The 14,535-nt window shown below is 38.4% G+C and overlaps 1 protein-coding gene across 7 annotated transcripts in view; it reads right to left on the bottom strand.

Annotated features, from left to right (window-relative positions):
- CDC14A (cell division cycle 14A) overlaps positions 1-14,535 on the bottom strand; it is a 184,970-nt gene that overhangs the window by 58,364 nt on the left and 112,071 nt on the right. For all 7 annotated transcript variants that reach the window (XM_042953050.1, XM_042953047.1, XM_042953049.1 and 4 more), the window contains one exon: positions 9,106-9,244. In XM_042953050.1, the coding sequence (XP_042808984.1) occupies positions 9,106-9,244 (139 nt within the window). The remainder of the gene's footprint in view (positions 1-9,105; positions 9,245-14,535) is intronic.

Here is a 14,535-nt window from a genome sequence, read left to right as displayed (position 1 = left end):
ATATTTAATGGCGAAAGACTGAATGCTTTCCCTCTAATATTAAGAGCAAGACAAGAATGTTCATCTTCACCACCTCTAACACTGTACTGGAAATCTTAGCAATAAGGAAAAAAAGGAAAACTACCAGAACTAGCAAGTGAAATTAGTAAGGTTACAAGATATATGCCTGATTTTCAAAAACCAATTACAGCAAAATTTTAAGTTCTGTTCATTAAAAGACACACAGCACATATATTTGACAAAAGACTTATATCTAAAATATACATACATATATCAAATCATTGTTATACACTTGAAACTAATGTAATGTTGTATGTCAGTTACACCTCAACTTTAAAAAAAAAATCTCACTGAAAAGCAGTGCCTTGTGTAAAGATGCAACATACAACTTTTAACTGCTGTTCCTAATATTAAATAATTTGTAGAAAAACAATATATTTTCCATCAACTCTGTATATAGCAGTGTGAAAAATAATGGTTTTGTAGTAAGTTCAGAAAATGTTTTTAAAATAAAATAATACCTTGGAAATTCTGCAAGAAAAGGAGGGGTGGTGGGAAAAATTAAATATATTTGATGTTAAAAAAATAAAATAACATAAAATATATTTTAAAAACTACTACAATCAACAAAAAGACAAAAAATTTAATAGGCAAAGACTTGGCCAAACATCTCACAAAAGATACGTATGTATATGGAAAGATGTTCAACATCATAAGTCATCAGGAAAATACAGATTCAGAGACTATTTCACACCAACCAGAATGGCTCCACTCTTGACCCAAAAACAAGTTTACAAAACAAAATGTTGGCAAAGATGTGGAACAATTAGAACTCCTACTCATTCAAGTAGTATATAAAATGATTTAACCACCTTGGAAAATTGTTCTTTATAAAGTTAAACTATATCTAACCCTATGATCCAGAACTTCATTCCTAGGTATTAAATTTTTTTTTAATGTTTATTCATTTCTGAGAGAGAGAGAGACAAAGTGCGACTGGGGGAGGTGCAGAGAGAGAGGGAGACACAGAATCCGAAGAAGGCTCCAGGCTCCGAGCTGTCAGCACAGAGCCCGACACGGGGCTCAAACCCACAGACCGCGAGAGCATGACCCGAGCTGAAGTTGGATGCTCAACCTACTGACCCACCCAGATCCCCCTCCTAGGTATTTAAATAAAGGGAATTTAGACACATATCCACAAAAAGACTGGCAGAAGAATATTCACAGCAGTTTCATTCATAATAACCAAAAACTAAACATCACCCAAATATCCATCAACAGTTGTATGGGTCAATATGTCATGATACATTTACGTAATGGAATACTAAGTAATAAAAAGAAACAAACTACTGATATACTTAACATGAATGTATCTCAAAAACAATATTCTGTGAAGAAAAAAAACCCAAGAACAAGCAAAACAAAGCTATGGTGCTAGAAGTTAGAAAGTGATTAAAAGGGAACCCCTGTGTGCAATGAGTGGGAATATAAATTGGTGCACTTACTGTGGAAAACAGTACGGAGGTGCCTCAAAAAATTAACATAGAACTACCACACAATCTGTGCATTCATATGTAGAGAATAAAAACACTAACTCAAAAAATTATCTGCACTTCATTATAGCACTACTTACAATAGCCAAACATAGAAACAACCTAAGCATGTGTGGTAGATGAACAGATAAAGGAAATGTGTCATATACATACATATATATATATATATATATATATATATATATATATATATATTTCATTTTACATATATATGTATATACACATGTATATATATATATATATATATATATATATATATATATACACGTGTATGTATACACACATATATATGTGTGTGTATATATATATATATATATATATATATATATATATATGTGTGTGTGTGTGTGTGTAAAATGAAATATTCAGCCATAAAAACAAAGGAAATCTTGCTATTTGTGACAATATGGATGGACCTTGAGGGCATTATGCTAAGTGAAATAAGTCAGACAGAGAAAACAAATCCCATATGATCTTACTTATATGTGGAATCCACAAAACAAAAACAAAAACAAAATAAAACTAAGCTCATAGATACAGAGAACAGATGGTGGTTCCCAGAAGTGGGGGGTGGTTGCTAGAAGGGGGTCAAAAGGAACAAACTTCCAGTTACAAGATAAGTAAGTCCAGAGGATGTAATATGCAGCATGATGACTATTTAATAATACTGTATTTGTATATTTGAAAGTTCTTAGAGAATAGATCTTAAAAATTCTCACCACAAGAAAAAAATTCTGCAACTATGTATAATGACAGTTTAAAACTAGATTTAAAATGTGGTGATCATTTTGCAATGTGTAGAAATCCCAAATCATCACGTTGTACTATCTGAAACTAGTATGTTAAATGTCAGTTATACCTCAATTTTTAAAAAAGAAAGAAAGAGATTGCTTTTGGAGTGTGACGGGGGAAACAAACTGAACAGGAACATAAGAGAACTTCCTAGGGTGTTGAAAATGTTCTGTATCTTGTCTTGTGTTGTGGTTACACAAGTATACATAATTGTGAAAACTCACAGAACTAAGATCTTTACATTTTATTGTATGTGTATTATACCTCGATTTAAAAACCTATGTGAAGATGTAATATATATATAGATATATATACACACAATGGAATACTACTTGGCAATCAAAAAGACTGAAATCTTTCTATTTGCAACAACGTGGATGGAATATGCTATGTAAAATAAGTCAGAAGAACACAGATATCATATGATTTCACTCATGTGGAATTTGAGAAACACAGGAGATAAGCATAGGGGAAGGGAAAGAAAAATAAGATAAAAACAAAGAGAGAGTCAAACCATAAGAGACTCCTAAATACAGAGAACAAACTGAAGGTTGCTGTAGGGGAGGTGGGTGGAGGGATGAGTTAAATGTGTGATGGGTACTAAGGAGGGCACTTTTCAGGATGAGCCCTGGGTGTCATATGTAAGAGATGAATCACTGAGTTCCACTCCTGAAGCCAAGACTACACTGTATGTTAACTAACTTGAATTAAAAATTTTTTTTAAAAAACTTAAAAACAGGGGTGCCTGGGTGGCTCAGTCGGTTAAGCGTCCGACTTCGGCTCAGGTCATGATCTCACGGTCCGTGAGTTTGAGCCCCACATCGGGCTCTGTGCTAACAGCTCAGAGCCTGGAGCCTGCTTCAGATTCTGTGCCTCCCTCTCTCTCTGACCCACCCCCGTTCATGCTCTGTCTCTGTCTCAAAAATAAATAAACATTAAAAAAAATTTTTTTTTAAAAACTTAAAAATAAATAAATAAATAAATAAGTGAATATATACTCTAAAATAAAAAATCAATTGTATTTCTAAGTACCAGCTTTAAACAATCAGAAAATAAAACCTAAAAAATAATACCTTTTCTAATGCATTCAATAACTTCAAATATGTAGGAATAAATGCACAAAAGACACACAATACCTCATCACAGAAAACTAGCAATATTTTTAAAATTGAGAGAAGTTAAAGAAGACCTAGATAACAGAAGGTAAAAGCAATCTCAAATACGATCAAAGATGGAGGGTTTACACTCCCAGGTACCAAGATTAATTTTAAAACTGCAGCAAATAGGGGCACCTGGGTGGCTCAGTCGGTTAAGCGTCTGACTCTTGGTTTTGGCTCAGGTCATGATCTCATGGTTCATGGGTTTGAGCCCTGCATTGGGCTCTGTGCTGTCAACTCAGAGCCTGGAGCCTGCTTCAGATTCTGTGTCTCCCCTCTCTCTCTGCCCCTCACCCACTCATACTCTCTCTCTCTCTTTCTCAAAAACAAATAAACATTAAAAGAATTAAAAATAAAATAATAAAATAAAATAAAATAAAATAAAATAAAATAAAATAAAAAAATAAAATAAAATAAAATAAAATAAAATAAAATAAAATAAAATAAAATAAAATAAAATAAATAAAACTGCAGCAATTATAACATGGAGGTACTCGTGTCAAGACAGACAAATTAACACAGACTGGAGTACAGAGTCCAGAAACAAACTCACATGTGTACACACACTTGGTTTATAATAAAGGTGACACTTTAGAAATGTGACAAGGGTGGTCTTTTTGATAAATTCTCCTGGGTCAACTAGGTATCCATTCAGGAAGAAAAAAAAGGCCCTGGGTTCCTATCTCACAATATATTCTTAAAAAATTTTTTTAATGTCGATTTTATTTTTGATAGAGGGAGAGCACAAGCAGAGGAGGGGCAGAGAGAGAGGGAGACACAATCTGAAGCACACTCCAGGCTCTGAGCTGTCAGCACAGAGCCCGACACAGGGCTCGAACCCACGAACCATGATCATGACCTGAGCTGAAGTCTGATGCTTAACTGACTGAGCCACCCATGCGCCCCTCATAATATATACATATTTTTTAAAGTAATTCTTGCTCAATTATCAATCTAAATATGGTGGGGGAAATTAGTAGATCTTGTGGAATAAAACATAAAAGAATATGGTATGTTTTGGGTTGACAAAAATGTCTTCAGTAGAATATAAAAAGCATTACCTACAAAGGAAAAGATTAATGAAACTGGACTGCTTCAAAATTAAGAAATTTATTCAAAAGACAATATGGGAACAATGAAAAAGCAACCTCAAAAGTAGAAGAATATATCTGCATTCCACAGAATGAAGAGTGTGCATGTAACCAGAATACTGAGACTCCTGCAAATCGACAAGAAAAAGACAGTCTGATAGAAAGATAGGTAAGAGATAAGAAAATATATTTCATAAAAGAGAATACACTAATGGCCAATAAATACATGAAAAGTTCAACCACATTAGTTATCAGAGAACAGCAAATTAAAACTACAAAGCAAACTGTCACGGCAAGCAGAATATAATGACTTCAGTTAAAAGACTGACAATATCAGGGCTCCTGGGTGGCTCAGTCGGTTAAGTGTCTAACTCTTGGTTTCAGGTCAGGTCGTGATCTCATAGTTTTGTGGGTTCTAGCACCGCACTGGGCTCTGTGCTGGTGGTACGGAGCCTGCTAGGGATTCTCTCTCTCCCTCTCTCTGCCCCTCCCCTACTCATGCTGTCTCTGTCTCTCTCAAAAATAAATAAACTTTAAAAAAATTTACAAAACAAACTGACAATATCAAGTACGTATGTGAAGAAAGTGGAATCCCACTCACTGTTGATGGGAATATAACCTGGCATATTTACTCTAGAAAAGTCTTTAGAGATACCTGCTATATAACTGAATGTTCCACTCATAGGTATACATCCAAAGACAGATGCACCAAAGATATGTAATAGCCCCAATTTTTTTTCTGTTGTTGATTTTATTTATTTATCTATTTATTTATTTATTTATTTATTTATTTATTTGGATGTTTTAACTTTTTTTTTTATATTAAACACAATTTTTTGTCAAATTGGTTTCCATACAACACCTAATGCTCATCTCAACAGGTGCCCTCCTCAATGCCCATCACCCACCTTCCCCTCTCCCCCAACCTCCATCAATCCTCAGTTTGTTCTCAGTATTTAAGATTCCCTTATGGTTTGCCTCCCTCTCTCTCTGTAACCTTTTTTTCCCCCTTCCCCTCCCCCGTGGTTTTCTGTTAAGTTTCTCAGGATCCATATATGAGTGAAAACATATGGTATCTGTCTTTCTCTGTAATAGCCCCAAATTGGACAGAACTTAAATATCCATCAAAAGAAGAGCTAATATGTTACACATTCAAGCAATGGAATTTTATCCGGCAATGAAAATGAATACACTCTAATTAAACATAACAATAAAATAATGCTGATTGAAAGAAGCCAGACACACATACTATCTGATTCCATTTGTATAAGGTTAAAATCAGGCAAAACTCATCTATGATATTAGAAGTAAGGGTAATGGTCACATAGGCAGAACTGGGTGGTGAATGGAAGGGGCACAAGGGAGGCTTTTGGGTGCTGGTAAATGTTCTATAGCCCAATCTGGAAAGTGGTTTCATGGGTATGCCCACTTTGTGAAAATTTACTGAGCCAACCTCTCAAACCACCCACTCCCAGCTCATTATATTCTACCCACACTAGCCTTCTTTCTGGGCGTCAGAAACGGTGTGCTTGTTGCCATACTAGGACCTTCGCGTGCCCACTGCCAAGGACACACATCAGGCTGACAGCACCGGCTCCTTCTCACCCAGAACCCTTGAAGGTTCTGGCTCTCCTTCAAGAAGCCTTCCTTGACCACCAATCCAAAGGGCTTTCCCGCCCCCTGCAATCACCCCCTCCCCTACCGCTCGTCTCCACTGTCACATCACCGTCAGAAATCATCTCATATAGGGGCACCTGGGTGGCTCAGTCGGTTAAGCATCCAAATCTTGATTCTGGCTCAGGTCATGACCTCATGGTTTGTGAGTTCAAGCCACACACTGGGTCTCTGTGCTGACAGCACAGAGCCTGCCTGGGATTCTGTCTCCCTCTCTCTCTCTGCCTCTCCCCTGCTTGCTTTCTCAAAATAAATAAACTTAAAAAAAAGAAAAGAAAAGAAAAGAAAGAAAGAAACCATCTCCTATATGCACTTACACATTTGTTTATTGTCCTCTCCTTCCCCTAGAGATATTACACCCAGGGAGTACTCCTGTCTGTCATGTTCAATGCTGCAACCCCAGGCCCAAGAGCACTGCCCGACAGAGAGCTCACACCTAACAAATATCTGTTGGATGAGTGTCACAAATGTACTAAGCAATGTCTTCCACTCTGCGGTACATCAAGACCCAGGCTTGGAAAGGAAAAATATGAGAGGAGAAGAAGAGAACAAAAGAAGTGTACACAGTCAAGTAAAGCACAATGCTACATCCGGGGCCACTCAGAACTATAAAGATCGGACGCCTACCTTGATGGAGGTGATCTAGTAAAGCCTGGGAAAGCCCGGGAGTGATGTGGGCATTTTCCCAAGCTAGCACTATCAGAAATATTGCAAAATATGGAAGGTCTAGTGCTTTAAAGAAAGAATCTGCCTTCAGGAAGGTTCTGGCCTAAGCTTTAATGACTTATTTTAAGACCGATTTTGGGGCGCCTGGGTGGCTCAGTCGGTTGAGCGTCCGACTTCAGCTCAGGTCATGATCTCACGGACCGTGAGTTCGAGCCCCGCGTCGGGCTCTGGGCTGACAGGTCAGAGCCTGGAGCCTGCTTCCGGTTCTGTGTCTCCCTCTCTCTCTGCCCCTCCCCCGTTCATGCTCTGTCTCTCTCTGCCTCAAAAATAAATAAACGTTAAAAAAAAAATTAAAAAAAAAAAAGACTGATTTTAACTGAATGACTTTAATTAATTTTAGTGCTTCAGTTATACAAGGAAATCATTCCTGCACCTCGATTCTTACAGAAAAAATACTTAGAAAACTATAATACGGACTCACACCTAAGGAATTATCCTGAGTTTTCTAGCTTAAGTATCTGTAAGTGAAAAAAAAAAATACTTTTCTTTGATCTAGAGTGTCTGTGCCTCATAACCTCATTTCTTCTGTTATTATTTTGAGATGTGGCAGAGAGAGGAGGCATAGCAGGGAGGTAGGAGGGAGGAGTGTGCAGGCATGCGGTGGGAGGATTGTGGTATCTGACATCTCAGGAAAATTAGGTGCAGTTCTCAGCTACATCTCTTCACCTTGTGAGCTGCACCCGGCAGCAAGGTGACCATTTGGTAGGTACCCAGTAAATGAACATTCTTCCAAACAAGGATTTTAAGAGATTGATTGAATGTCTTTAAAGAACCGGGCTTATGGGTGTCTTGGTTTCTGTCTCCTAATGCTAAGGCCATGTACATATTTAACTTCAGCAAGCAATTATTACAACAAGCAATTATTATCTGGTAGATACACAGCACCAAGCTCTATGCTACAGACACACATAATGCAAAACAGAGGAGACTACTGAGACTCTGGTAAAGAATACACTTCTAAAATAACAGAATTACTTTAGTTGTATCTCATAGGCCAACCCTAGGGAACCTCTGTCTTCTTAAACATCCTATTCTTGGCTATCTTTTTTTTTGTTGTGATTTCTTTCTACTTCTGTATCATCCTTTGAAGCAAAGGTAGAAATTCACAATTCCAGCACTATTTTGTTATTCCCTGTGGGACTGGCAACTAAAGTAACTCCTCAGTAGGGTTCCTCAAATCCTTTTAACCATTTCAGATGCTTATGGCTTACTTAGAGCATCTTTCTGGGAAATCCATGACCATTCATTTCTCACCAACTTAAAACAATTTAAATGGAAAAAATTTTAATTATATAGAAAAGAATGTTATTCAAAGCACAGCCATCGCAGCATAAAAAGAAAAAATAAAATAAAATTTCTGTATGAGATATAACTGATAACATTTTAGAGCTGGACCTAAATCAGCTAGTGTTAATTTCATCTCCTCATTTTATTAATGGATAAATCTGTGATAATTCCAAAAATTTTAAGGGGAAACCAGAAAGGGTTGTTTTCTTATGAGTTAAATCTCTCCACCTTATAGGCTAGGGTTTGACAAATAGTTAATGAGTATGTGATTGAATGAATGAATGAATGAATGACTTTATAAGCATTCTTGCAAATAACAGTAGTAAAGCTATTTAGCAGCATGGCCAGGACTAACAACTAGTTCTCTTTTTTCTTCCTTGGTAACTTCTCAGTTGCAGCTACTTTATTCATTTAGTTAGTTGTCAGGAAAGCAGCAATGTCACCGAAATCACTGACTGACCTTAGTTGTGTTTTTTTTTTCATTCTGCTTTTAGACATGCAAACAAAAGAAAAGAATGAAAAGTGTCAAGTGGGATGACATAAGAAAATTGCACTGTAGCCAGATCACACATAAAAAATGACAGAAAAAAGGTAGGCAGAGATGGCTCTGTGATTTTCCTCTCTCACCCGATCTAAGAGATAAAAAAGGTACAAAGTTAGAATGCATTAGCTGTCAAACCAACAATATTCCATTAGAGGCACAGACTTCTCTCACAACACAGCCATTTTATAACCATGGGCTTGACATAGTCCACAACCAGGAGAACAAGAGGTAGAAATGATCAGAAAAAGGATGGGATACATTAAGGAGGACCATATACTTACTCTTCCAGGAAGTGCTGCTGCGGTCCTATAATAGAGCCTGGCCGACATATTCTGATCCAAGCAATTATTTCCGCGTGTGTAAACCTGTAGTGTTTCATGACATAACAGGCTATCAACGTCCCTGTTCTCCCAAGACCAGCTGCAAGAAAAGGAAACAGACCAAGAAATACAAAATAGTATAGCATATGAACCCACAAAAACACTGAAATCAAACCGTGCCCAAAACTGCAATGGTTTCCAGTATACTAGTGTTTTAAAGCCAGACGATAATGTAATGCTTTGTATGTGATGTGGGATTAAAAGATGATTCTAACTCCGGCAATCAAAAAGAATGAAATCTTGCCATTTGCAACTACATGGATGGAACTGGAGGGTATTACGCTAAGTGAAATTAGTCAGAGAAAGACAAAAATCATATGACTTCACTCATATGAGGACTTTAAGAGACAAAACAGATGAACATAAGGGAAGGGAAACAAAAATAATATAAAAACAGGGAGGGGGACAAAACAGAAGAGACTCATAAATATGGAGAACAAACAGAGGGTTATGGAGGGGATGTGGGAGGGGGGGATGGGCTAAATGGGTAAGGGGCGCTAAGGAATCTACTCCTGAAATCATTGTTGCACTATATGCTAACTAATTTGGATTTAAATTTAAAAAAGTAAAAAATAAAATTAAAAAAATAAAAATATAAATAAATTTTTAAAAAGATGATTCCAACTCAAGAAGTCTTCTAAAAATAGATCATATAATTAAAGGAAGCATATATAAGAAAATAGAAAAATCAGAGCAGGGGTCTTGAAAAACTATCAAGTTCAACCCCCGAGGGCCTTTGGGAATGACTGTCATTGTGAATATTGTTAGGCCAATGCTGGTTCGATGATAAGCACTTGCAAAATATCATCTGTCAGGTGTCTCCACCCTCCCCATCCTTGGCCCCAACCCAGGCTGAGGTGAATCTACAGTTAACAGTTTGTGTGACCCCCTGAGTTACCAGTGTAACTGATTATATCATCACACCCAATTTCTTAACCTATTTAAATGGTTAAGTTGGTTTTTAAATTTATTTTTTTAATTTTTGAGAGAGAGAGAGAGAGAGAGCAAGCGGTGGAGAAGCAGAGAGTGGAAGACTGAGTATCTGAAGTGGGCTCCATGCTGCCAGCACAAAGACCGACGTGGGGCTCAAACTCACTAACTGTGAGATCATGACGTGAGCCGAAGTCAGACACTTAACCGACTGAGCCACCCAGGCACCCAGGTTTTTTTTATAACTTAATTTAGAATAAGGAATCATAGAAACAAGTTGGAAGACACCATAGATGTCATCAAGCCCCATAAACTACCTAACCCACAAATGGTTAGGTCAACACTACCTCTATCAGATGATCATCCTAACCTCCATTTCACTCCATCAGAGACCAGGATTTCATGATTTCCTCAGCCAGTAGGTATTGATGGAGCATCTACTATTTCCAGGTACTCTGCTAGGAGCTAGGGACACGGTGACAAATAAAAGAGACATGGCCCCTGCCCTTGGGAGAGCACACAGTCCACTGAGAAAGAACAAAGAAGCAAAAAGAAGTGCTCGAATTTCATTTCCCCAGGCTCCTGCATTTTCTAACAACTTTTGTGTTGGCTTATTTTCTTTATGTTGAATCCAATCTCTGTTACATAAGATTAAGTAACACAGGTAGAAATGAATTTCCATGAAATACTGGTTATTATCGTGAACTCTGATTTCTTCAGAGTGTTTTTAACCATTGCTGTATTTTTTCCTCTCTCCAAAGAAATAAAGGTGATAGGACTTTATTTACATTTTAGCCAATCTTTTTAAAAAAATACACATTGACTCCCTCCTTTTGCAAAAATATTCAAAAACTTTATCAAGCTAGAGACAGGTTCTCAAAAACAGTAGTGGTTATTCATATACCAGAACAAATGTGGCCCAAAGATATCAACCAATTCACTCATATTAGTATAACAAATGAGTATGGAATTTAGGACTAAAATCCACACACACCCCCACCATGGCCCTGATTCTCATCCCAGAATTCTTTCCACTCAGCTCACATTCTGTCACTCGTTTTACAGGTACTGACTGAGACCAAATGTGTATGAGGCACTGTGATAGATCTGGAAACAGAAATACGAAGACAAGTAGAATGCTTGCCCCTCACAAACTATATAGGGCTGAACCAATAATGCTTACTTATAAGCATTTTCTAAATCTTTCTACATCTGGTTTCTCAGAGTTAGATTCAGTACTGTAAATTTTTATTTAAGTATCACCCATGAGCAAGGCAGTATGCAGTTATTTTTCCACAACTTAAAATCTGTATCATATGCATTTTTTCCTATAGAAAAATAGTGGCTCTGTATTTGTTTTTAAACATTAAATTCAGCCAGTCAAGTGTTTATTCAAGATGCCCCGGACAGGGTTTTCGGCTCACAAGATACAGGTATAAGCAAGTATAGGATATAATTTTTTACCACGGTGAGTATCAGAGCGGCCATAGAATAGTAAGCGAGAAACAATACCAAAGAAATGAAGTTTGACCTGGAACTGGACTCTCAGAGGAAAGGAGAAGGGACCACGTGAGCCACTGGCGTCTTCAAAGAATGTGTCATTGCCAACAAGGACTTTAGCAGACACTAAAGAATAGGAAGGTCACAGAATATTTCCAGCAAAGGGTGCGGTGTACGAAAGCCTGGCTGGTCTGGAGAATTGTAAGCGTGTGTCGAGTGCAGAATGAGGTTGGATGGATGAGAAAGGCCAGAATAAAGAGCATCCCTGAGTCAAGAGGAGGGTTCCAGGCTTAGGTGAGGAGGTTCCAAAGACATGAAGGACTGCCGAGCTACTGTTAGGAGACCCCAAAGCCAGGTCCATGGTGCTCTGGGCACTGATTAAGTCACAGCACCTGCATATATGCGTTATTACTCCTCAGATATGTGGAGATGATGCTTTGATGAATGAAATTCAACTTGTTTAAAAAGAATTACAGAATTCGTGATATCAACAGCTAATCAACATCAACTGCTATCATGCAAAAATCTGTATTTTTTCCTTTAACTAATGGAAAGGGCAAAATAAAGCTGCCATGTATTTGGGGGGGCAAGAAAGTGACATGATAAAAGCAGATGGATCTGGTGGCAGCACACGGGCCATGCTGGAAGGGCCAGAGAGCAGCTGGGGGGACGGGGCAGGAGGCTGAGGGGAGTTGATGGGGGCACGGATAGGGCAGCGTGGACGTGGATGGAAGGTGGTGGAAAAAGGAAGAACTGAATGAGAAAGACATTTGGACTAGGTCACAGGGAAAGTCAAAGATGACTGATATTTCTGGCCTGGAAAACTGGTACAAGGTCAATTTCATCCATGAAAAGTCTGTCAGCACAGAGCCTGCTTTGGATCCTCTGTCCCCTTCCCCTTCCTTCCCCTCTCCCACTTGCACTCTCCCCAAAATAAATGTTAAAAAAAGAAAAGGAAATGGGAAAGTTGAAGGCTTTGTTTCTAATTTTTTTTTACATTTATTTATTTTTGGGAAGCAGAGAAGTGAGCAGGGGGAGGATCAGAGAGAGAGGGAGACACAGAATCCGAAGCAGGCTCCAGGCTCTGAGCTGTCAGCACAGAGCCCGATGGGGGCTCAAATTCATGAATGCAAGATCATGACCGGAGCCGAAGTAGGGCTTAACCAACTGAGCCACCCAGGCACTCCAGACGGCTTTTTTTTTTAAATGTTTAAGAATCTTTTCCCCAGAAGGAAGGGTCCTTTTGTCAGGTTTCCCTAGTCAAAAAGTAGAGAATATTTTCTCTAATCTCTCCAGTACTTCGAAATATGCTATGTCTCAGCAGATCTAAGACACCATCAAGTCGTCTAAGGGTGTAATATGCACCCTTATTTAAGTTCTACTAAGTAAGAAACAATTACTATAACATGCTACCAGTGTTCAGATCCATCCTAGTTCCATAAATGTGAAAGTGCGAAAAAGCTGTCTTAAATCAGTGTTTCTTTCATTAGTGTCTCCTCCAGGAGCCTCTTTAAGACATTTTTTCCCGATTGTCCCCCATGATGAAATTTTACTGCCACAGTATACTGCGTATCTCTTTATGTATTGTGTGTACATCTGTGCTTCATACAGAAAAAGAATGATAGGGGTATAGCTCAGTGGTAGAGCATTGACTACAGAAAAAGAATGTTCCCCCCCACAAAACAATTCTCCCCCTTGGGGGCAATAATGCCAGGTTGAAAATACACGGCAAAACTGCAAATAAGGGTTGCCTGGCTGGCTCAGTCGATGGAGCATGCAACACTTGAACTCACGGTTGTGAGTTTGAGCCCCACCTTGGGGGTAGAGATTACTTAAAAATGCAAATGAAATTATAATCAAGCTCATGATTATAGATGCTTGACATTCCCTTCCCTTCAAGCCTTCCTTTTTAAATATTATATTTACACTGTTCTGTTAGATGAAGGGTGTGTGTGTCTGTGTGTGTGTGTGTGTAGCCTGTTTTCATCTGAAGTACCTTTTGCCCCAGACCAAACGTCAATATGCTTTAGAAAAGAGCAAAGTTTAATTATGGTCTCAGTGGGGCTCTCCCTTTAATGTTGGCGTTAAGAATAATTCGCCTTTCTGTTTCTGTCCAGAGCAGATAGTCGCTGCCTCTGCAGAGTTGTTAACTCTCGACATCCAATGAGACTATAGGTGATCATGGGGAAACACAGTGCGGCGGCCTGGCATAGGAACCTTGGCGGGAAGCTCGGTAGGAAGCTGCATAGGACCCAGGGCGCAATGACCTTCCAGAGCCCCTCCTTGGAGTCACTGATGCCGGTGTCCGTCTGGAGAGGAGGTGGCCTTTCCGGAGGCAATGCCACCTCTGACCGCTCCCCTCCCGTGCAAGGGTCTCATTCTCTCAGTCAGGCTCCTAGTCACACACAGTCACAACCAAAAAAGGTGATGCAGAAAATTTTCAAATTTCTCTGAAACTAAAGTTGCTTCCCCGTTTTAAAAAGAGTCTATAATTTAGGTCTATAAAAAGAATGTACTTAGCACTCAATAGTTAGGAGCTCTTACCACAATTCAACAGAATAGGAACATTTCACTAAGTTTCTATAAAAACTTTAACAAATTTCTTAGAGCATTCATAATTAAAGGGCTCCCTGACACAGCAAGACAAGACGTTGAAAAGTATTCTATTTATACCCAGTTAAATGCTGATTCCCTTACAGTGGCAGGCACTTTCTGAAATCCTATAGAATATCAACAATCACATATCAGAACATCACAGGGTTCCCATTTTTTAAATTATTGTTTGTGCTAGAAATTTTCAGAAATTCATAGTCATCCCTTTTAACAACCAGAAGGTAAACTATAGATACTCAATCATCGTTAAGATTTCACACATTCCCAGCAAATTAATTTCTAGTTTGA

The sequence above is a fragment of the Panthera leo genome, chromosome C1, assembly GCF_018350215.1.
Source record: "Panthera leo isolate Ple1 chromosome C1, P.leo_Ple1_pat1.1, whole genome shotgun sequence".
NCBI lineage: Eukaryota > Metazoa > Chordata > Mammalia > Carnivora > Felidae > Panthera > Panthera leo.
The sequence above is the reverse complement of the archived record's forward strand: the minus strand, read 5'-3'. Positions and strand labels throughout refer to the sequence as shown.